At 38.4% G+C, this 26322-nt stretch overlaps 1 protein-coding gene across 1 annotated transcript in view; it reads right to left on the bottom strand.

The window, feature by feature from the left end:
- Window positions 1-3267: 3267 nt before the first annotated feature.
- Window positions 3268-26322, bottom strand: part of tbc1d16 (TBC1 domain family, member 16) — a 101704-nt gene continuing 78649 nt past the window's right edge. Inside the window, exons 9-13 of the mRNA XM_061974365.2 lie at window positions 24531-24665; window positions 18698-18884; window positions 18451-18630; window positions 8747-8893; window positions 3268-4492 (exon numbers count right to left, since the gene is read on the bottom strand). Coding sequence (XP_061830349.1) covers window positions 4211-4492; window positions 8747-8893; window positions 18451-18630; window positions 18698-18884; window positions 24531-24665 — 931 coding nt within the window. The 3' untranslated portion in view covers window positions 3268-4210. The remainder of the gene's footprint in view (window positions 4493-8746; window positions 8894-18450; window positions 18631-18697; window positions 18885-24530; window positions 24666-26322) is intronic.

Genomic DNA, 26322 nt, shown 5'->3' with positions numbered 1-26322 from the left:
CCATCCGCCCGATGTAACATTTGATCAGAACCGCACCCGCCCGCACCCGCCCGTTGTTATATATCTAATATAGACGATGCAAGGCATTAGTGAGGTTATAAAGCTTTTGCCTGTTAAAGAAAGGAGACTGATCCAATGCAGCACAGACATTTGCGTGCCACGCTGTCACGACCCATGCAGACGCACACCAGTGCGCAATCATATGGGAGCCGCGCTGAGCGCACCTCCAAGCGCATCTCGCTGCCGGCGACGGCCGGGTATGGTCCCGACGCTCCAGCGCCATCCATTTTCAGGGCTAGTTGATTCGGCAGGTGGGTTGTTACACACTCCTTAGCGGGTTCCGACTTCCATGGCCACCGTCCTGCTGTCTATATCAACCAGGGTGAGCCCCACCCCTTTCGTGAGCGCACTGCGCGCGGAGTGACCCCTGTTACGCGCCCCCGGCAACAGGGGTGGCGGGCAGGTAAGCTGCGCGGGCGGAGCGCGCGGAGTGACCCCTGTTCGGAGCCCCCGGCCACGTGGGTGGCGGGCAGGTAAGCTGCTTACCTGCTGCGCGTGACGCCGGCCGCGGCGAAGGCAGACGAGGCGGGGTGTCGGTGCGGTGGGCGCGGTGGTGACCCTGGACGTGCGTCGGGCCCTTCTCGCGGATCGCCTCAGCTACGGCTCCCGGTGGGGCCCTCTCGGGGGAAGGGGCCTCGGTCCCGGACCCCGGCGAGGCGTCCCTTCTCCGCTCCGTAAAAGTGTCCATCTCTTTTTTTTCTTCTTCTGTTGTGGCATATGCTGCAGGTGCCTGCTCGTTTTTCGTATGTGGGTAACAACATTTAACTATGTATATATATTTCCCAATTGGTTTAACTGCCACCCGCCTGAATCTATTTAAAATCTAATTTTTTTTTATTTCAACCACCCGACCCGACCCGACCCGCGGATAAAATCTAATTTTTTTTAATTTCATCCGCCCGATCCGCGGATAATCCGCGGACTCCGCAGTTTTGCCCGCAAACCGCGCATCTCTAGTAGCTGCCATTATGATGTGCACTCATCTTTTCTAATGATTCTACTATACTAAGTCTTTCAATGCTTGGAATCTGCATGATATACTAGTTACTATAGTCATATAATTAGTTACTATGGTCATCTAATTAGTTACTATGGTCACTATGCGATATCTCAGATTGTAGGTGGGTTTTTTTTCCCCCCCTTCGTGTTCATATTTCACTGTTTGTTGCATTTTGGTTGTGTTTCGCTTGATTGTAAAATATGTTGTCAATATTCAGTGTTTTATCCTTCATAGTTAATATTGCAAATCCCACATTCTTTATTTTCATGTACATTCTAGGTGTCTCATTCAGTAAGAAAAAAAGTCAAATTCCATTCTGTTTTTTAAGGCGGTCTGTCATAATGTTTTTAGCTTTCAATCATTATTGTGAGGTTTTGTATTAGTGTTCCTAAAAATAGATATATCGGCCCCTAGACCATACTTGCCAACCTTGAGACCTCCAATTTCGGGGGGTGGGTGCGGGGGGTGTGGTTGGGGCGGGGGCGTGGTTGGGGGCGTGGTTAAGAGGGGAGGAGTATATTTACAGCTAGAATTCACCAAGTCAAGTATTTCATATATATACAGTATATATATATATATATATATATATATATATATATATATATGTATCCCCGCGACCCCGAAGGGAATAAGCGGTAGTAAATGGATATATATATATATATATATATATATATATATATATATATATATATATATATAAAATAAATAATTGACTTTCAGGGAATTCTAGCTATATATATATATATATATATATATATATATATATATATATATAAATAAAAGAAATACTTGAATTTCAGTGTTCATTTATTTACACATATACACACACATAACACTCATCTACTCATTGTTGAGTTAAGGGTTGAATTGTCCATCCTTGTTCTATTCTCCGTCACTATCTTTCTAACCATGCTGAACACCCTCTCTGATGATGCATTGCTGTGTGGCACGCACAAAAGTGCTTTCATCAAATGCACTAGATGGCAGTATTGTCCTGTTTAAGAGTGTCACAACATTGCTGTTTACGGCAGACGGACTGCTTTACTGTAGACGTTCTTTATATTGCGGGAAAGCGGACTCAGGTCCGCACGGAGCTGGAGGGGGCGTGGCCTCCAGCTCCGCCTGAATTTCGGGAGATTTTCGGGAGAAAAGTTGTCCCGGGAGGTTTTCGGGAGAGGCGCTGAATTTCGGGAGTCTCCCCGAAAATCCGGGAGGGTTGGCAAGTATGCCCCAGACACACTTTTTTTATCTAAATGTGGTCTCCCCGAGTAAAATAATTGCCCAGGCCTGATACAGTACTATTAGATGACTGTGTGGATGTTATTCCATGTCTAGAGGGCTCTCATAATAACTTATTTAGATGGTAGTACACATTTTTTATGGTGTAGCTATGAAAATAAGTCAATAATTCCTAACTAATTAAAGGCAATCAACAAGGGATGATTTACTTAGTTGTTGTTCTAGTTATTCTGTATAGAATGTGTTTGGTCTTTATATTTTTGGGTGGATGGATTAAACCAGACCTGGGCAAATTAAGGCCCGGGGGCCACATGCGGCCCGTTAAGCTTTTCAATCTGGCCCGCCGGACATTCCCAAATAATTTTTTTAGAAGTTTAAGATGTAAAGTGTAGCTGCCATTATGATGTGAACTCATCTTTTATAATGACCGTAAGTCTTCAACTATACTAAATCTTTCAATGCTTGAAATCTGCATTATATACTAGTTACTATGGTCATCTAATTAGTTACTATGGTCATCTAATTAGTTACTATGGTCATCTAATTAGTTACTATGGTCATCTGTTACTATGGTCATCTACGTCACAGCAGCTCAGACGAGGCACCAAGCAGTGTGGGTGGGAAGCGTTTCCACAGACGCGGAAGGAGATTTTCACAACAAAGTTCTAAAGCTTAGTGATATATAAGATGTATCAGATTGTAGGTGGGTTTATTTTGTACCCTTCGCGTTCATATTTCACTATTTGTTGCGTTTCACTTGATTGCAAAATATGTCGATCGAAAGGGGGTGTGACGTTCATATGTTGTCAATATTCAGTGTTTTATCGTGGATAGAAAATTTTAAAATTCCATTACGTTGTTTTAAGGTGGTCTGTCATAATGTTTTTAGCATTCAATCAGACATTATCGTGAGGTTTTGTATTAGTGTTCCTAAAAATAGATATACCGGCCCCCAGACACACTTTTTTCCTCTAAATGTGGCCCCTGAGTCAAAATAATTGCCCAGGCCTGCTATAGATGACTGTGTGGATGTTATTCCATGTCTAGAGGGCTCTCATAATAACTTATTTAGATGGTTGTAAACATTTTTTATGGTGTAGCTATGAAAATAATAAGTAAATAATTCCTAACTATACAACATTTTTTTATGGTGCAGCTATGAAAATAATAAGTAAATAATTCCTAACTAATTAAAGGCAATCAACAAGGGATGATTTACTTAGTTGTTCTAGTTATTCTGTATAGAATGTGTTTGGTCTTTATTCTTGTGGATGGATGGATTGAACTGATTTTTTTCTTCTTTGGTTCATGTACAATTGGGTGGTCTTTGCCATGTTTATAGCTCCAAAGTGTGGTGGAACATGGGTTAACAGCATCATGTGACTAGGTAACTTGATGGATGGTGATTTGTCCTTCCTCCGTGTTTGCCGTCCAAGATTCGTAAGGCTGTGTTCTCTACATGCAGGCTTATAATATTGCTAAATATCGGCGAGAAAAAAACAATGGATGTGAAACAAAAGCCGTCCGTCGACCTGGAAGTTGGATAAAAATATCTCTCAGTGAAGATAAATGATGAGGACTGCAGTGGATTCATTCACAGTTTGACCTCTTCTCTGGTCAGACTGCAAGAATTCAGTATTCAGACCCTGATGCACCGCCCCACAAAGTCGGTGGAAGAGTGCCAAGCAGAGCCTGGGGTCGCCTAGGGCCGGCATAAAGGCTGCCAATTGTCCGCTGGACTTGAAAAGGAAAGGAGGCTGGTTGACCTTGGGTCTGATGTGACAGATGTCCTTATTGAGGCCGTACGCTACAAGTGTGGTACAAGTTGGGTCTGATGTCCTTATTGAGGCCGTACGCTACAAGTGTGGCCGCAAATATTCCAGCAATGCAGACCTCCCCGTGAACTCTCTCTCAGGACTGTTTCCTGAAGGTGAAAATATCCTGACTCTTAGAGCCTCGGGGAGGTTTGGGGGCGTGGTTTGGCGAGGGCATGCATGACGGGGAAGGCGAGGAGGGCCGCGGCGTGGACGTGCCCCCGTAAGGGCAGCTCTGAGAGTCCGGGTGCTGTCCGGAACATTCCACGGCGGGGATGTAGCGACTGTCCCACATCCCCGGCCCGCACAGTTTACACAGGTCGTGCAGGCTGCAGGGGATTCTGGGTAGAAGGCGGAACTGGTAGAGGAGGCTGCGCGCCTAGAGAGGACATGAGCCTTGAAGTTAGTGCATGCTAAACAGCTTCTCGCACACTCTCCTAACACCAAGCTATGAAATAACCAGTGGCCTTGTGGAGGGAAAAACAACATTGCTAAGAAATTATGCAAATGCTGCTAAACAAAAGGAGAACATGAGCGGCATGCTAACGCGATGGCGGCATCCATAAAGATGAGGACACATAAATCCTCCTGGTAGCACCACAACAAGGTCAGTGAACGCCTCACCACGGCCTGTGTGGGCTGCGAGGGTGAGAGCAGCGCATGCAAATTTCAATGAAGTGTCCTCCATTTGGATTCTATTTCATCTTTAAAGTCATTCTGACGGCCTCTTTGTCGTCACCACGGCAACCTGGCATCCCCTCTTTTAGCAGAGATTACGACTTAATAATGACATTGCATCCAACACAATGTTATAAAATAAAAAGGAGTTTTGTTAGCATTTATAGTTTTGACTCCACATATTTCATGTCTTAGCTTGCAGATAGCTTCATTGTTTACTATCCTTCATCAGGGGGTCAGCAACGTGGCTCTCTAGCGCCGCCCTAGTGGCTCCCTGGACCTCTATCAGAGATGTGTGAAAATGGAAAAATATATTTATTGTTTTAATATATTTCCTGTAGGAGTCACAAACCTTCCTAATTGTTAGAAATCACACTGTTTATATTGTTAATTAATTAGTTAATTAATTAGTTAATTGTTAGAAATCAATTAGTTAATTGTTATTAATTAATTAGTTAATTGTTAAAAATCACACTGTTTATATTGTTAATTAATTAGTTAATTGTTAGAAATCAATTAGTTAATTGTTATTAATTAATTTGTTAATTGTTAGAAATCACACTGTTTATATTGTTAAAAATCACACTGTTTATATTGTTAATTAATTAGTTAATTGTTAGAAATCACACTGTTTATATTGTTAATTAATTAGTTAATTGTTATTAATTAATTTGTTAATTGTTAGAAATCAATTAGTTAATTGTTAGAAATCACACTGTTTATATTGTTAATTAATTAGTTAATTGTTAGAAATCACACTGTTTATATTGTTAATTAGTTAATTGTTAGAAATCAATTAGTTAATTGTTATTAATTAATTTGTGAATTGTTAGAAATCAATTAGTTAATTGTTAGAAATCACACTGTTTATATTGTTAATTAATTAGTTAATTGTTAGAAATCACACTGTTTATATTGTTAATTAATTAGTTAATTGTTAGACATCACACTGTTTATATTGTTGATTAGTTAATTGTTAGAAATCAATTAGTTAATTGTTATTAATTAATTTGTTAATTGTTAGAAATCAATTAGTTAATTGTTAGAAATCACACTGTTTATATTGTTAATTAATTAGTTAATTGTTAGAAATCAATTAGTTAATTGTTAGAAATCACACTGTTTATATTGTTAATTAATTAGTTAATTGTTAGAAATCACACTGTTTATATTGTTAATTAATTAGTTAATTGTTAGAAATCAATTAGTTAATTGTTATTAATTAATTTGTTAATTGTTAGAAATCACACTGTTTATATTGTTAATTAATTAGTTAATTGTTAGAAATCACACTGTTTATATTGTTAATTAACTAGTTAATTGTTAGAAATCAATTAGTTAATTGTTATTAATTAATTTAATTGTTAGAAATCAATTAGTTAATTGTTAGAAATCACACTGTTTATATTGTTAATTAATTAGTTAATTGTTAGAAATCACACTGTTTATATTGTTAATTAGTTAATTGTTAGAAATCACACTGTTTATATTGTTAATTAATTAGTTAATTGTTAGAAATCACACTGTTTATATTGTTAATTAGTTAATTGTTAGAAATCACACTGTTTATATTGTTAATTAATTAGTTAATTGTTAGAAATCACACTGTTTATATTGTTAATTAATTAGTTAATTGTTAGAAATCACACTGTTTATATTGTTAATTAATTAGTTAATTGTTGGAAATCACACTGTTTATATTGTTAATTAGCTAATTGTTAGAAATCACACTGTTTATATTGTTAATTAATTAGTTAATTGTTAGAAATCACACTGTTTATATTGTTAATTGTTAGAAATCACACTGTTTATATTAAACATGCTTCACTGATGAGAGGATTTGGCGAGCGCCGTTTTGTCCTACTAATTTCAGCGATCCCTGAACTCATTGTAGTTTGTTTACATGTACAACTTTCTCCAACGCTGCCACAGAAAGACGTGTTTTATGCCACTCCTTTGTCTCATTTTGTCCAACAAACGTTTTATGCTGTGCGTGAATGCACAAAGGTGAGCTTTGTTGATGTTATTGACTTGTGTGGAGTGCTAATCAGGAATATTTGGTCACTGCTAATCGATGCTAACATGCTATGTAGGCTAGCTGTATGTACATATTGCATCATTAGTAGCTATATTTGAGCTCATTTAATTTCCTTTACTTATGTCCTTTGTATTTAATTTATACTTGGATGTCTCATGACACATTATCAGAATCAGAAGTACTTTATTAATCCGCAAGGCGAAATTAAGATGTTTGTAATATTAACTGCATTTCTCTTGTTTGTGTGCCATGTTGTTCCAGACCACAGCAAACATTACCTAGTTTGCCAAAGATTGTAATAAATCCATTAGAAGAAGAAAGTTTCCTTTAACTTGGACACACACATCTATACCTTTGGTCATTAAAAGCCAGTCATTTCCAGAAGTTATCTCACCCTTTGAGAAGCCTCCATTTTACTAATGTTTTCTAATGTTGCAAAAATGTGTAGAATAAATATTACATTTCAACATTTCTGTCAACAAAGATTTGCTTCAGCCTTTGATAGTAGGCTAATATATTCACTTACATCATGTGTTGTTTTCATTCTAACACTTTTAAAATCATTTTGATAGTAGGCTAATATAGACACTTACATCATGTGTTGTCTTCATTATAACACTTATATAAGACTTTTAAAGTCATTTTGATAGTAGGCTAATATAACTAATATAGACACTTACATCATGTGTTGTCTTCATTATAAAACTTTTAAAGTCATTTTGATAGTAGGCTAATATAGACACTTACATCATGTGTTTTCTTCATTATAACACTTATATAAGACTTTTAAAGTCATTTTGATAGTAGGCTATTATAGACACTTACATCATGTGTTTTCTTCATTATAACACTTATATAAGACTTTTAAAGTCATTTTGATAGTAGGCTAGTACAACTAATATAGACACATCATGTGTTGCCTTCATTATAACACTTTTAAAGTCATTTTGATAGTAGGCTAATATAGACACTTACTGTACATCATGTGTTGCCTTCATTATAACACTTATATAAGACTTTTAAAGTCATTTTGATAGTAGGCTAATATAGACACTTACATCATGTGTTGCCTTCATTATAACACTTATATAAAACTTTTAAAGTCACTTTGATAGTAGGCTAATATAGACACTTACATCATGTGTTGCCTTCATTATAACACTTATATAAGACTTTTAAAGTCATTTTGATAGTAGGCTAATATAGACACTTACATCATGTGTTGCCTTCATTATAACACTTATATAAAACTTTTAAAGTCACTTTGATAGTAGGCTAATATAGACACTTACATCATGTGTTGCCTTCATTATAACACTTATATAAGACTTTTAAAGTCATTTTGATAGTAGGCTAATATAGACACTTACATCATGTGTTGCCTTCATTATAACACTTATATAAGACTTTTAAAGTCATTTTGATAGTAGGCTAATACAGCTAATATAGACACTTACATCATGCGTTGTCGTCGTTATAACACTTATATAAGACTTTTAAAGTCATTTTGATAGTAGGCTAATATAGACACTTACATCACGTGTTGCCTTCATTATAACACTTATATAAGACTTTTAAATTCATTTTGATAGTAGGCTAATATAGACACTTACATCATGTGTTGACTTCATTATAACACTTATATAAGACTTTTAAAGTCATTTTGATAGTAGGCTAATATAGACACTTACATCATGTGTTGTCTTCATTATAACACTTATATAGGACTTTTGATTCTTGGTGGCGCCAGACAGATTTTTGTTTAGTATTTTTGGTCCAATATGGCTCATTCAACATTCAGGGTTGCTGACCACTGTCCTAAATGAAGTACTCAACACAAGTGTCATGTCAGGAAATAAACAAAGACATGACAAGGACAAAGTAGTTAGAAATAAAAGGTAAATGTGTGCTTGTTACCTTGCGCAGCACCAGCTCTCCGTTCATGTGCATAGACAGGTTGCTGAAGTGCAGCAGCATTTGGTCGGTCGCCAGCTGCTGATCCGTCACATCCTCGCCGTACAGAACAATGATGGCGATGCACAGGAAGAGGTGGAAGTAATCTGTCTGGAAACACAATTTCATCTTTGAGCAGCGACAAACACTTGGTGTGCAAATAAGTTCTTGTGGTTGGCAGAAAAGAGTGCTAAAAAGTATCCATTTTAAAATGTTCACTGTATCTAATGTTATTCTATTTATATGGAGCCATTAACACAATACACCAGGGGTGCTCATTACGTCGATCGCGAGCTACCGGTCGATCTCGGAGGGTGTGTCAGTCGATCACCAGCCAGGCATTAAAAAAATAGTCCTAAAAATGAGCGATCATAAATCTTCACTATGACGTCACTTTCGTCACTTGATTGACATTCACGGCACCCGAGGGTCTTCTGAGATGACGCTGGCTGCTGCCAGCTCATTAAAATTACCGACTGGAAGGCGAGAAACACTTTATTTCAACAGACTCTGGCGCCGTACCTGTCGTCAAAACTCCAAAGACCGACTGCACAGTTGCACAGTTGCGCTAACAAAATAAGAGTCTCAGAAAGCTGGCGTGCACAAGCTAGCAAGCTACGGAGTTTGCCGACAATGTATTTCTTGTAAAGTGTATACAAAGGAGTACGGAAGCTGGACAAATAAGATGCCAAAAACCAACCACTTTCATGCGGTATTGGACAGAAAGGAGGACTTTTTTTCTCATCCATTCGAAAATGCGGACGTTATCATCACCACTGTCTGATTCCAATCAATGCAAGTCATCAGAATCAGGTAATACACCAACTTATATTCTTGTCTTCATGAAAGAAAGGAATCTATATGTTAAACATGTTTGTATTATCTTTAAACACTTTTAACTTATTAACAATATTAACTATATGTGTTAAACATGCTTGTATTATCTTTAAACACCTTTAACTTATTAACAATATTAACTATATGTGTTAAACATGCTTGTATTATCTTTAAACACCTTTAACTTATTAACTATATGTATTAAACATTCTTGTATTATCATTAAACACCTTTAATTTTTTAACAATATTAACTGTGTTAAACATGCTTGTATTATCATTAAACACCTTTAACTTGTTAACAATATTAACTATATGTATTAAACATGCTTGTATTATCATTAAACACCTTTAACTTGTTAACAATATTAACTATATGTATTAAACATGCTTGTATTATCATTAAACATCTTTAATTTTTTAACAATATTAACTATATGTGTTAAACATGCTTGCATTATCTTTAAACACCTTTAATTTTTTAACAATATTAACTTTGTTGAACATGCTTGTATTATCATTAAACACCTTTAACTTGTTAACAATATTAACTATATGTGTTAAACATGCTTGCATTATCATTAAACACCTTTAACTTATTAACAATATTAACTATATGTGTTAAACATGCTTGTATTATCATTAAACACCTTTAACTTGTTAACAATATTAACTATATGTATTAAACATGCTTGTATTATCATTAAACATCTTTAATTTTTTAACAATATTAACTATATGTGTTAAACATGCTTGTATTATCATTAAACACCTTTAATTTTTTAACAATATTAACTATATGTGTTAAACATGCTTGCATTATCTTTAAACACCTTTAATTTTTTAACAATATTAACTTTGTTGAACATGCTTGTATTATCATTAAACACCTTTAACTTGTTAACAATATTAACTATATGTGTTAAACATGCTTGCATTATCATTAAACACCTTTAACTTATTAACAATATTAACTATATGTGTTAAACATGCTTGTATTATCATTAAACATCTTTAATTTTTTAACAATATTAACTATATGTGTTAAACATGCTTGCATTATCTTTAAACACCTTTAACTTGTTAACAATATTAACTATATGTATTAAACATACTTGTATTATCATTAAACACCTTTAATTTTTTAACAATATTAACTATATGTGTTAAACATGCTTGCATTATCATTAAACACCTTTAACTTGTTAACAAAAACATATATTTCATAAATAAGTGAATATAAATGATATATATGAATGAGGTAGATCCCCACGACTTGATCAATTGAAAAGTAGCTCGCCTGCAGAAAAAGTGTGAGCACCCCTGCAATACACAGTTCAGTGATGTAATGGTCAAACTCACTAACATATTCATCATAAAAAGAGACAAATTATATTACATTGTTAATTTTTGGGGTCAAATACAATAAAAACAAATTATTTCCATTTTTTTTTATTAACTACAGTGATAACTAGAAAATTCCCATGGACATTTTGAATGAGCCTGCACCACCTGAACCTCCAGCCCAATTTAAGTACACAAGGTAAGTGCACATGTTTATGAAAAGCACTTTATGCTACAGTTCGTATGTTTGCAAATAATGTGTTTGATTGAATGATGTTTAAAGTGTAGCAGAAGTGCACAAGTTAAGAGCGCAAAATATTTTCACAATTTTAAATGCACGTGTTAAGTGCACAAAATAAGTGCACGTAAGTACAAATGCGTGCACAATAAGTGCACTACCTATGTAAATGTTAAGTGCATTACATGAGTAGGCAAAATGGCCTTGTGGTTAGAGTGTCCGCCCTGACTTGGGTAGGTTGTGAGTTCTAACCTTTTGTTCTGTCTCCCATAAGGAGTGTGAACATACTTGCCAACCTTGAGACCTCCGATTTCGGGAGGTGGGGGGGGTGTATGTATGTATATATATATATATATATATATATATATATATATATATCCTGAAAATATGCAAACAAAACTGTGTTTAGATCATTGATACTTCAAACTTGCATAAATAAATATTAAGGAATATAACATAACTTGGCTTCTGAGAGCTTCAAAATGTAATGAATAAAATGCTAAAGTTGTTGATAAACAAGCAATTATTTTAATAATTAAATATGGTCATTTTAAAGGAATTATTATGATCATTTAAAATTAATTATTTCCAATATGTTTATTTTAATGTATAATTCTATGGCTGGATGTAATAAGGAGTCAGAAAAAATACAAATAAAAATACAATTAATTTTGATGTTTTTAGCAAAATATAGTAAAAATGTATTTACCGTATTTTCCGCACCATAAGCCGCCCTGGGTTATAAGCCGCGCCTTCAATGAACGGCATATTTCAAAACTTTGTCCACCTATAAGCCGCCCCGTGTTATAAGCCGCATCTAACTGCGCTAAAGGAATGTCAAAAAAACAGTCAGATAGGTCAGTCAAACTTTAATAATATATTAAAACCAGCGTGATGTGGGCGCGCATGGAGTCGTATATCAACATGGACGGAGCTGCGTGAAAAAAGCCACCCGGCCTCTTCGCGTAAACTTCCCTTAACCACTCGCTCATCTTTTCTTCATCCATCCATCCCTTCGAGTTAGCTTTTATGATGACGCCGGCTGGAAAGGTCTCTTTTGGCAAGGTCTTCCTTTTGAATATCACCATGGGTGGAAGTTTCTGGCCATTAGCATGGCAAGCTAGAACCACAGTGAAGGATGACTTCTCATTCCCTGTGGTGCGAATATTCACCGTACGTGCTCCCGTTGTATCCACAGTGCGGTTCACAGGAATATCAAAAGTCAGTGGAACCTCGTCCATGTTGATAATGTTCTCTGGCCGGATCTTTTTTTCAGCTATCTTGTTTTTACAATTTGCACGGAAAGTAGCCAGCTTTTCTTGAAAGTCTTTAGGCAGTTGCTGTGAAATAGTAGTCCGTGTGCGGATGGAGAGATTGCGTCTTTTCATGAACCGGAAACCTGTCGCTTAGTAGGAGCCATTTTGTGGTCTTTACAGATGTAAACACACAAAGGAAATGAAACGTAATATCCGCGCGCTTCTCCTTCTTCTACGGGGGCGGGTGGTTGCTTACAGTAGAAGAAGAAGCGCTTCCTCTTCTATGGGGGCGGGTGCTTACCTTGGCGGTTGCTTGCCGTAGAAGAAGAAGCGCTTCCTGTTCTACGGGGAAAAAAGATGGCGGCTGTTTACCGTAGTTGCGAGACCTAAACTTTATGAAAATGAATCTTAATATTAATCCATATATAAAGCGCACCGGGTTATAAGCCGCACTGTCAGCTATTGAGTAAATTTGTGGTTTTTAGGTGCGGCTAATAGTGCGGAAAATACGGTACTTTTTTTTAATTTTTATTAATAAATATATTTATTTTTAGGTAAGATAAACATAATTATACAATTTATCTCTAGTCTGGATGATTTAGTTCTTGTCACACTGTGGTCCTCCCATCATAAAAAAAAAAGGCTCACTCAGTCCTCACTCAGGTCCGCATGGAGCTGGAGGGGGCGTGGCCTCCAGCTCCGGGTGGAAATCGGGAGATTTTCGGGAGATTATTTGTCCCGGGAGGTTTTCGGGAGAGGCGCTGAATTTCGGGAGTCTCCCGGAAAATTCGGGAGGGTTGGCAAGTATGAGTGTGAACGATAGTCAAAATAAAAAATAAAAAGTGCAGTTCCCCTTTAAGTGCAAATCATGGTTGTCCAGATGCAAATATTCTGGTACCAATATGTATTTTGATACTTTTCTAAATAAAGGGGACCACAAAAAATGGCATTATTGGCTTTATTTTAACCATAAAAAACCTTAGGGTACATTAAACATGTTTATTATTGCAAGTTTGTCCTTAAATAAAATAGTGAACATACTAGACAACTTGTCTTTTTGTAGTAAGTAAACAAACAAAGACTCCTAATTAGTGCTGACATATTGTGTCATTTATACACCTATTATTTTGTACACATTATAAAAGGACAAACTGTAAAAAATTATTATTAATCTTCTTGTTCATTTACTGTTAATATCTGCTTACTTTCTCTTTTAACATGTTCTATCTATCCATCCCATCCATTTTCTACCGCTTATTCCCTTTGTACACTTCTGTTAAAATGTAATAATCACTTATTCTTCTCCTCTTTGATACTTTACATTAGTTTTGGATGATACCACACATTTAAGTATCGATCTTATACCAAGTAGTTACAGGATCATACATTGGTCATATTCAAAGTCCTCATGTGTCCAGGGACATATTTACTGACTTTATAAACATAATGAGTCCATTCTCTCTTTTCTGTCTACACACTGTGTCTGCTTGTAAGTACTCCGTGTGTGTGCGTTGCCGAAAATGCTCCTCTGCTCGTAAAACCAGCAATGTCACGCCCATTAAAAAAAAGGGGGACGGGCATTGGTACTATTTAGAGGCGGTATAGTACAGTTTCTGACTCATTAGTATCGCGCTACTATACTAGTACTATACTAGTACCGGTATACCGTACAACCCTAGTGCAAAGTTTAAGTGTGTAACATAATACAACAAGAGCACAAGGTAAGTGTACTCTTTAGTAAGCGCACAAATTGAGTGGGTTAAATAAGTGCACTTAAGTACATGGGCTCTTAATTTGCAGCAGGCCCATAATTAAATAAATAATATAATTATGTACTATATTTATAATTTTAGTCTTTTTTATTTTTAGACGCATTATAATTATTGCTGTAAAATAAAGGGTAAGACTATTAATGAGGATTAAATAAACTGTGATGTAGTAAAATGGCGGTCAGACAATGACAATCACTGCAAAAAGTCAATGTTCAAAAACAAGAATAAAATACAAAAATGAGGGGTATTTTATTTGAACTAAGCAAAATTATCTGCCAATAGAACAAGAACATTTGGCTGGTCAAGACTTTCCAAAACAAGTAAAATTAGCTAACCTCAATGAACCCAAAAATAGCTTAAAATAAGTATATTCTCACTAATAACAAGTGCACTTTTCTTGGTAGGAAAAAAAAAAGAGACCTTTTTGCTCAATATGTTGACAAATATTCTTAAATGAAGTACCGTATGTTTTGGAGTATGAGTCGCACCGGCCGAAAATGCATAATAAAGAAGGAAAAAAACATATATAAGTCGCACTGGAGTATAAGTCGCATTTTTTGGGGGAATGTATTTGATAAAAGCCAACAGCAAGAATAGACATTTGAAAGGCAATTTAAAAAAAAAGAGGCAAAAGTGACTGTTTTTAGTACTTTTTTGTCTTGAAGGGGGAATTGCCAACTTCCTGTTGATTTCTGCCCGATGATATACAATTATGAAAACTAGGTCTGAGTCAGACCTACATAGAAGTTTTTGTTTCATGTCTCTCCGACCTTCCTAGTGGGAGTTACAGGCAGTCTAGTTTGTTTTTTTTTCCTAGGGGGCGCTAGAGCGCAATTTTTATTTTTGGGGTTTGGTTTTTTTATCAAAAGGCAATTTTCGCTAGCCCTGATGTGTGCGTCAAATATGGTGAGTTTTGAAGGATGTTAAGTGGGTCAAATTGTAGCTCAAAGAGGCGGCCGGTATAATAATAATAATAAAACCTTACAAATTCAATAGGTCCTTATGTCCCATTGCATAAGGACTCCCTTTGGGAGTCCTTATACAATGGGCCATGCGGGCCCGAATAAATCAAGAATAGTGAACAACAGGCTGAATAAGTGTACGTTATATGAGGCATAAATAACCAACTGGTATGTTAACGTAACATATTATGGTAAGAGTCATTCAAATAACTATAACATATAGAACATGCTATACGTTTACCAAACAATCTGTCACTCCTAATCGCTAAATCCCATGAAATCTTATACGTCTAGTCTCTTACGTGAATGACATCAATAATATTATAATGTGTTCATCATTTCACACATAAGTCGCTCCTGAGTATAAGTCGCACCCCCGGCCAAACTATGAAAAAAACTGCCACTTATAGTCCGAAAAATACGGTAAATGCTTGTGCCATTATCTTGACATAATGATATGTGCTCGGCATCATGATTTTTTTTTCATGCTTGAAGAAATGATTACCGTATTTTTCGGACTATAAGTTGCAGTTTTTTTCATAGTTCGGCCGGGCTCCAGTGCGACTTATAAGAATTTTTTTCCATCTTTATTATGCATTTTCGGCAGGTGCAACTTATACTCTGGTGCGACTTATACTCCGAAAAATACGGTACTTTAAAAAAGTAGTTTTATACCTGTGAGTGTTGATGACACAGCTTTGCAACACTTGATATTCTAGTTTCAAGCATGTTTTACTCAATATAGGTCAGGGGTCGGCAACCCGCGGCTCCGGAGCCGCATGCGGCTCTTTGATCACTCTGATGCGGCTCAGCAGCTTACTTGCTGAACCCCCCAATTTTCCCGTGAGACTTCCGGATTTCAGTGCCTCTCGCAGAAAACTCCCGGGATTAATATTCACCGATTTTCACCCTTACGGCTATAATAAGGGCGTGCCATGATGGTACAACATTTGGCGCCTTCTACAATCTGTATTAACAACGTGCCAACCCAACACTTGTTATACAATATACATCTTCTGCTTGCACACGTACGTGACAGCAAAGCATACTTGATCAACAGCCACACAGGTTACACTGACGGTGACCATATAAAACAACTTTAACACTGTTACTAATAATGCGCCACACTTTGAACCAAAACCAAACAAGAATGACAAACACATTTCGGGAGAACATCTGCACCTTAACACAACATAAACACAACAGAACAAACACCCAGAATCCCATGCAGCCCTGACTCTTCCGGGCTACATTATACCCCCCCCCCCCCCCTCTCTGTGCGTCGGTTGAGGTGGGCGGGGTTTGGTAGCGGGGGTGTATAATGTATCCCGGAAGAGTTAGGGCTGCATGGGATTCTGGGTATTTGTCCTGTTGTGTTTATGTTGTGTTACGGTGAAGATGTTCTCCCGAAATGTGTTTGGTGTGGGTTCACAGTGTGGCGCATTATTAGTAAGAGTGTTAAAGTTTTTTTTATACCGCCACCGTCAGTGTAACCTGTGTGGCTGTTGAACAAGTATGCCTTGCTGTCACGTACGTGAGCAAGCGGAAGCCCCATACAACATGTGGCTGATCAGGCACACTGGTTGTGGTGGGCGCTACATGGTGTACCATCACGGCACGCATGACGCTGACAAGCGCTATTCATTTAAAACCCGCGTGCCGCACCAGCTTACGAAATCCATACAAAAGTGTGGGCGGCGTGTCTGAGACCTCTGGTTTAAACAAAGCAAAAAAAAAAAACTTTTTATGCAGTGTTATTTCATTTAAAATTTCAAAATTTTTTGCGGCTCCCATTGTTTTCTATAATTTGTGAAACTGGTCAAAATGGCTCTTTGACTGGTAAAGGTTGCCGACCCCTGATATAGGTCATAACATCTCAGCAACAAGCTGTAATATCTTACTGAGATCATTTAGGAGCAAAACACTTAAAACAAGTAAAACACTCTAACATAAAATCTGCTTAGTGAGTAGAATGATCTTATCAGACAGAAAATAAGCAAATATCACCCTTATTTGACATATTTCATCTTACTTAGATTTCAGTGATTAAATATGACGCGTGTTTATTAGAGATGCGCAGATAGGCAATTATTTCATCCGCAACCGCATCACAAAAGTCGTCAACCATCCGCCATCCACCCGAATTAACATTTAATCAACACCGCACCCGCCCGTTGTTATATATCTAATATAGACGATGCAAGGCATTAGTGAGGTTATAAAGCTTTTGCCTGTTAAAGAAAGGAGACTGATCCAATGTAGCAGAGACATTCAATGCGTGCCACGCTGTCACGGCCCAGACGCACGCCAGTGCGCAATCATCTGGGAGCCGCGCTGAGGTGCGATGTCCCTCGCACCCGCGGCGGCTCCACCCGGGCCATCCTACTCGTCGCGGCCTAGCCCTCGCGGCTCTCGCTGCCGGCGACGGCCGGGTATGGGCCCGACGCTCCAGCGCCATCCATTTTCAGGGCTAGTTGATTCGGCAGGTGGGTTGTTACACACTCCTTAGCGGTTTCCGACTTCCATGGCCACCGTCCTGCTGTCTATATCAACCAACACCTTTTCTGGGGTCTGATGAGCGTCGGCATTGGGCGCCTTAACCCGGCGTTCGGTTCATCCTGCAGCGCCAGTTCTGCTTACCAAAAGTGGCCCTCTCGGCTCACCAGGGTGAGCCCCACCCCTTTCGTGAGCGCACTGCGCGCGGAGTGACCCCTGTTACACGCCCCCGGCAACGGGGGTGGCGGGCAGGTAAGCTGCTTACCTGCTGCGCGTGACGCCGGCGAAGGCGGACGAGGCGGGGTGTCGGTGCGGTGGGCGCGGTGGTGACCCTGGACGTGCGTCGGGCCCTTCTCGCGGATCACCTCAGCTACGGCTCCCGGTGGGGCCCTCTCGGGGGAAGGGGCCTCGGTCCCGGACCCCGGCGAGGCGTCACTTCTCCGCTCCGTAAAAGTGTCCATCTCTTTTTTTTTCTTCTTCTTCTGTTGTGGCATATGCTGCAGGTGCCTGCTCGTTTTTCGTATGTGGGTAACAACATTTAACTATGTATATATATTTCCCAATTGGTTTAACTGCCACCCGCCTGAATCTATTTAAAATCTAATTTTTTTTTATTTCAACCGCCCGACCCGACCTGCGGATAAAATCTACTTTTTTTTTTTATTTCAACCGCCCAATCCGCGGATAATCCGCGGTTGTGTCCGCAAACCGCGCATCTCTAATGCGTGTGTACGGTCTCCACAAAGGGAGACTTGGACTCTGACCTGGTAGTGAGCCCAGCAGGCCTCCCACATGCGCAGGGCCTCCATGTCTGGGAATTCCCTCTTGAAGCAGAGAAGGATCCAGCGGTGGCAGAAGAGCAACTGGAGGCCGTCCTCGCCCAGCGTGGTCAGGTGCTGGTGGAAGTGAGGCAGCATGAGGCGCAGCAGCTCCCGCAGGTACATCTGTGGGCGCACACACAACTTCACCCATGTTGTCTGAAAAGTCAGCGTTGTGGGGGAAAAAACATACCAACTGCCTCTCCATGTCCTCATCGCGCGGCGAGCTGATGAAGATGGTGTTCTCCATGAGGCCCACAAAGCACCAGAAAGTGTCGCTTTCATCCTGGATCTCGGTGAGGAGCGGGGCCACCAGGTCCGACATGCCTTGGCAGTAACCCAAGTCGGGGTTGGACACGGCGTAGTTGAGCAGAATCCGCCTGAGGGCAGAAAATCACCACACATGTCGTCATGTTCTACATCTGAGCAGACATGTCTAGTACAAGCCTGAAGCTTGGAAACATGAGGCCGTCCTTCATGGAGCCACCCAGAATGTTCCGACATGTGTTGGACTTCAAACAAACACCAAAGAGGAAACACAACAAGCCCAACTTTGAATGGTTGTGACTCAATGCCAACTTCTACTGGAATAAGAAAGTTATTTCATGTTCTCCCTTTAAGTGCTTCTGGTAGCACTCATGCAGCATTAAGTTGGCAAAACAATTCTTAAACATTATGAAAGTGTGTCAAGAATATATAGTGCTTTTTATTAGGGCCCGCATGGCCCATTGTATAAGGACTCCCAAAGGGAGTCCTTATGCAATGGGACATAAGGACCTATCTTCCGCCGCCTCTTTGAGCTGTAATTTGACCCACTTAACATGCTTCAAAACTCACCATATTTGACCCACACATCAGGACCTGCGAAAATTGCCTTTTAATAAAAAAGAAAAAACCCAACACTCAAAATTGCGCTCTAGCGCCCCCTAGGAAGAAAGAAAAACTAAGCTGCCTGTAACTCCCACTAGGAAGGTCGGAGAGACATGAAACAAAAACTTCTATGTAGGTCTGACTTACACCTAGTTTTCATAATTGTATATCTTCGGGCAAAAATCAACAGGAAGTAGGCAATTCCCCCTTCAAGACAAAAAAGTACTAAAAACAGTCACTTTTGCCTCTTTGAGCTGTAATTTGACCCCCTTAACATGCTTCAAAACTCACCAAACTGAACACACATATCAGGACTGGCTAAAACTGTGATCTAATGAAAAAAACCTAACCCCAAATCTAAATTTTTTTTTATAAAACGCAGAAAAAACTGCTCCTCGGAAGAAAAAAATGACAAAACGGTCTGTAACTCCCACTGGGAAGGTCGGAGAGACATGAAACAAAAACCTCTATGTAGGTCTCACTTAGACCTACATTTCATAAATTGACAACCCCCAGCAAAAATCAACAGGAAGTTTGCTATTCCCCCTTCAAAACAAATTTTTTGTAAAAACCGGTCACCTTCCTTCAAAAACGAACTCCTCTGAGCGCTTTTGTCGTTTCGCCTTCAAACTAACACAGGAGAGAGATTGAACCTTTGTGATTACAACAACAGAAGCGCTTTTTTTATAACTGCTCCGGTTTTGATTTTATGAGCCTTCAAAGAACCGCTGCGCTGATTTTACTGCGCCGCTGTTTTTTTAAGATGGCTGCTTAAAAGCAGGAAGCACCAACATGCCCACACAATGCAGACAAGGTAGGTACACTAGACAAAAGTATTGGGACACTTCAGACTATCACTGGACAAAAGTATTGGGACACTTATGACTATCACTGGACAAAAGTATTGGGACACTTAGGACTAGCACCTGCCAAATACGCGGGCCCGACCAACGCTGCTTGCAGCTTTAATTATTCTTTATTCTTTATTCTTCCGCCGCCACTTTAAACTGTAATTTGACCCACTTAACATGCTTCAAAACTCACCATATCTGACCCACAAATCAGGACCTGCGAAAATTGCCTTTTAATAAAAAAAACGAACCCCAAAACTCAAAATTGCGCTCTAGCGCCCCCTAGGAAGAAAGAAAAACTAAGCTGCCTGTAACTCCCACTAGGAAGGTCGGAGAGACATGAAACAAAAACTTCTATGTAGGTCTGACTTACACCTAGTTTTCATAATTGTATATCTTTGGGCAAAAATCAACAGGAAGTAGGCAATTCCCCCTTCAAGACAAAAAAGTACTAAAAACAGTCACTTTTGCCTCTTTGAGCTGTAATTTGACCCCCTTAACATGCTTCAAAACTCACCAAACTGAACACACATATCAGGACTGGCTAAAATTGTGATCTAATGAAAAAAACCTAACCCCAAATCTAAAAATTGTGCTCTACCGCAATTTTTTTATAAAACGCAGAAAAAACTGCTCCTCGGAAGAAAAAAATGACAAAACTGCCTGTAACTCCCACTGGGAAGGTCGGAGAGACATGAAACAAAAACCTTTATGTAGGTGTGACTTAGACCTTGATTTCATAATAGTATATTCTCGGGCAAAAATCAACAGGAAGTTGGCAATTCCCCCTTCAAGACAAAAAAGTACTAAAAACAGTCACTTTTGCCTCTTTGAGCTGTAATTTGACCCCCTTAACATGCTTCAAAACTCACCGAACTGAACACACACATCAGGACTGGCAAAAATTGTGATCTAATAAAAAAAACCTAACCCCAAATCTCAAAATTGTGCTCTAGCGCAATTTTTTAATGAAACGCACAAAAAACTGCTCCTCGGATGAAAAAACTGACAAAACTGCCTGTAAAGGTCGGAGAGACATGAAACAAAAACCTCTATGTAGGTCTCACTTAGACCTACATTTCATAAATTGACAACCCCCAGCAAAAATCAACAGGAAGTTTGCTATTCCCCCTTCAAAACAAATTTTTTGTAAAAACCGGTCACCTTCCTTCAAAAACTCTGAGCGCGTTTGTTGTTTCGGCTTCAAACTAACACAGGAGAGAGATTAAACCCTTGTGTATAAAATAACAGAACAGCGTTTTAATACCTGCTCCGGTTTTGATTTTATGACCCTTCAAAGACCCGCTGCGCTGATGCTGCTGCTCTGCTGTTTTTTTAAGATGGCTGCTTAAAAGCAGGAAGCACCAACATGCCCACAAAATGCAGACAAGGTAGGTACACTAGACAAAAGTCTTGGGACACTTAGGACTAGCACCTGCCAAATACGCAGACCCGACCAATGCTGCTTGCAGCTTTAATTATTTTTCTTCTTTCTTTTTTCTTCCGCCGTAATTTGACCCACTTAACATGCTTCAAAACTCACCATATTTGACCCACACATCAGGACCTGCGAAAATTGCCTTTTAATAAAAAAAACAAACCCCAAAACTCAAAATTGCGCTCTAGCGCCCCCTAGGAAGAAAGAAAAACTAAGCTGCCTGTAACTCCCACTAGGAAGGTCGGAGAGACATGAAACAAAAACTTCTATGTAGGTCTGACTTAGACCTAGTTTTCATTATTGTATATCTTCGGGCAAAAATCAACAGGAAGTAGGCAATTCCCCCTTCAAGACAAAAAAGTACTAAAAACAGTCACTTTTGCCTCTATGAGCTGTAATTTGACCCCCTTAACATGCTTCAAAACTCACCAAACTGAACACTGGACTGGCTAAAACTGTGATCTAATGAAAAAAACCTAACCCCAAATCTAAAAATTGTGCTCTACCGCAATTGTTTTATAAAACGCAGAAAAAACTGCTCCTCGGAAGAAAAAAAATGACAAAACTGCCTGTAACTCCCACTGGGAAGGTCGGAGAGACATGAAACAAAAACCTCTATGTAGGTCTCACTTAGACCTACATTTCATAGATTGACAACACCCAGCAAAAATCAACAGGAAGTTTGCTATTCCCTCTTCAAAACAATTTTTTTGTAAAAACCGGTCACCTTCCTTCAAAATCTATCTCCTCTGAGCGCGTTTGTCGTTTTGCCTTCAAACTAACACAGGAGAGAGATTGAACCCTTGTGATTAAAACTACAGAAGCGGGTTTTTCTAACTGCTCCGGTTTTGATTTTATGACCCTTCAAAGACCCGCTGCGCTGCTGTTTTTTTAAGATGGCTGCTTAAAAGCAGGAAGCACCAACGTGCCCACACAATGCAGACAAGGTAGGTCACTAGACAAAAGTCTTGGGACACTTCAGACTAAAAGTAGACAAAAGTATTGGGACACTTAGGACTATCACTGGACAAAAGTATTGGGACATTTAGGACTAGCACCTGCCAAATATGCGGGCCCGACCAATGCTGCTTGCAGCTTTAATTTTTATTTGTTTCTCTAGTGACTCAAAGAGAAGTGTAGGATACTTCTCTTGTTGCCTTATTTGTATTTGACTTTATTAAATGTATTTATATTATCATTTGGTGCAGCCGGGCCAGAGCAGGAGGGGTTACACAGAGGGGGAAATTGTGAAGACAAGAGGGGATTAGACAGAGAGATAACAACAACAACAACAACAATAGAGCAACATCATCAAATAGGATATGTACAAATATGATGGTAAAAGTAGCAGTTAGTGAAACAAATAATAATACAGAAATGACAATGAGCATTATTACACTACAAATGGATCAATACAAATACCAATAGAAATATCACTATTGATAATGAACAATACCAATAATTGACCTCTATTATCAACAATACAATTGTTTCACATGCAACAATACATATACGTTACGATAACTAGAGATACAAAAGAATGCAGAAAAATGGAGGGGAAGAAAGAGAAGCAACCTATATTAACCTTGTAGATTGTTATAGTAACAATAGGTTAAGCTTTGTCAGTGTGCCATGTGTTATACCCAGTTTACCCTAGGGCCACAACGTTAATTTATGTTTGATGAGACGTGATTATATGCATGAGTGTGTGTATGTATATGTACTTGTATATATACAGTATGTGTATTGTTTGTACAGTGAATGTATATGTACATGTATGTGTATATGTATGTATGTATGTATGTATGTATGTATGTATGTATGTATGTATGTATGTACAGTGAATGTATATGTACATGTATGTGTATATGTATGTTTGTACAGTGAATGTATATGTACAGTATGTGTATATGTATGTTTGTACAGTGAATGTATATGTACAGTATGTATATATGTATGTTTGTACAGTGAATGTATACGTACAGTATGTGTATATGTATGTTTGTACAGTGAATGTATATGTACATGTATGTATATATGTATGTTTGTACAGTGAATGTATATGTACAGTATGTGTATATGTATGTTTGTACAGTGAATGTATATGTACGTGTATGTATATATGTATGTTTGTACAGTGAATGTATATGTACATGTATGTGTATATGTATGTTTGTACAGTGAATGTATATGTACATGTATGTATATATGTATGTTTGTACAGTGAATGTATATGTACATGTATGTATATATGTATGTTTGTACAGTGAATGTATATGCACAGTATATGTATGTATGTTTGTACAGTGAATGTATATGTACATGTATGTATATATGTATGTTTGTACAGTGAATGTATATGTACATGTATGTATATATGTATGTTTGTACAGTGAATGTATATGTACATGTATGTATATATGTATGTTTGTACAGTGAATGTATATGAACATGTATGTATATATGTATGTTTGTACAGTGAATGTATATGTACATGTATGTATATATGTATGTTTGTACAGTGAATGTATATGTACATGTATGTATATATGTATGTTTGTACAGTGAATGTATATGTACATGTATGTATATATGTATGTTTGTACAGTGAATGTATATGTACATGTATGTATATATGTATGTTTGTACAGTGAATGTATATGAACATGTATGTATATATGTATGTTTGTACAGTGAATGTATATGTACATGTATGTATATATGTATGTTTGTACAGTGAATGTATATGTAGTAAATATGCTATTTTAAATCATGGAGCACAAGCATCCATCCTGCAGTGTTTGGTTGAGTCAAAGCCAATCAAGCATGAAAGTCATGTGTGGCCCCTGTGGGACTTGCTCACTCACCTCATGATCTCCACGTTGGGGTTGTTCTCCCCCCTGAAGAACTGGTTGCTGCGGTCCGTCCTCACCACATCCTTGTCCACCGTGAACTGGACCTTCCTCCAGAAGTGGCTGTGCTCTTCAGGGCTCATGGACAACCTGGCGGGGGACAAGACAGAAGGTCAACAAGATGATGAACCTATCTGATATTGACACTGTGTGTATTGTACACTTAATAATGCACTAATCACCTACTCCAGTCTTAACAAGCAAAAGGGGATTTAATTAACAGCGTTTGTTTTTGGCGTGGTCCCTCCAGGAATAATGAGGCAGCACCTGATGCAACACCATGCAACTGTTTATTTGTCACCATGTTTGTATTCTCTGCTCTCCTGGAGGCTTCTCATCTCATCTTTTTCAAGTGCAAACATTTAGTTAACCATAACAACCTTGTTTGACACCTAGATACACGACTTATTACAATGTAAAGAAGTCTTACCAACTCAAATTGACCTGGATAAACTGTTTCATCAACTGTTCGACAGGGTATAATTCATTTATCCCACACTGGAGAAATTACACAATTGTGTCATGATTGACAGTCATGACCTTTTCCTTGGTTTCCTGTCCAGTGCTTTATTAACACTTTCACCTTTTCCCTAACTTGCTTTTGATTGATAGACAGGAGACACACCTGTCACTGACTGTCAAACCGGAGGGTTCTTATGTCCAGTGTCAGATGGACAGTTCTGCTTCTTGGCTGGTGCCTGATCAATCTGCCTCACAGTTGTTTTTTTATCACTTAATTACATTTCTGCCAATTGCATGTTTGTAGACGGCCACAATGTATCCCACTACAAGTTATTATGATACTGTATCTATTAGTGTTTTCTCGATACCAATATTGTAGGAGCCTAAATGCTATTTAAGTTCATTTACATTTTATGGAAGGAGCTTTATGTTTATTCAGCCAAAAGGGGACTATTTACTTTATTTAAATAATACGAAAATGTATATATTGCATGCTTGGAATAATTATAAGGTACACTTTATTTGTAATTATTACATTTATCTGAATAATTTGATGACGTACTATTATCCATCCATCCATTTTCTACCGCTTATTCCCTTTGGGGTCGCGGGGGGGCGCTGGAGCCTATCTCAGCTACAGTCGGGCGGAAGGCGGTGTACACCCTGGACAAGTCGCCACCTCATCGCAGGGCCAACACAGATAGACAGACAACATTCACACTCACATCCACACACTAGGGCCAATTTAGTGTTGCCAATCAACTTATCCCCAGGTGCATGTCTTTGGAGGTGGGAGGAAGCCGGAGTACCCGGAGGGAACCCACGCAGTCACGGGGAGAACATGCAAACTCCACACAGAAAGATCCCGAGCCCGGGATTGAACCCCAGACTACTCAGGACCTTCGTATTGTGAGGCAGATGCACTAACCCCTCTGCCACCGTGAAGCCCACGTACTATTATATTAAAGTTAAAAGTTAAAGTTAAAGTACCAATGATTGTCACACACACACTAGGTGTGGCGAAATTATTCTCTGCATTTGACCCATCACCCTTGATCACCCCCTGGGAAGTGAGGGGAGCAGTGGGCAGCAGCGGTGGCCGCGCCCGGGAATCATTTTAATTACTATTATTATAATATACATCTATATATATACACATCTATATATATATATATATATATATATATATATATATAATATCAATACATATTATATAATGTATATATAATATGTAAATATTACATATATGTTATATTGCTGCTACTGTACTTTTTAAATCTACTTT

The sequence above is a fragment of the Nerophis lumbriciformis genome, linkage group LG22 (assembly GCF_033978685.3).
Source record: "Nerophis lumbriciformis linkage group LG22, RoL_Nlum_v2.1, whole genome shotgun sequence".
NCBI classification, from domain to species: Eukaryota; Metazoa; Chordata; class Actinopteri; order Syngnathiformes; family Syngnathidae; genus Nerophis; species Nerophis lumbriciformis.
Note: the sequence above shows the minus strand (reverse complement) of the source record. Positions and strands in the feature narration are given on the sequence as shown.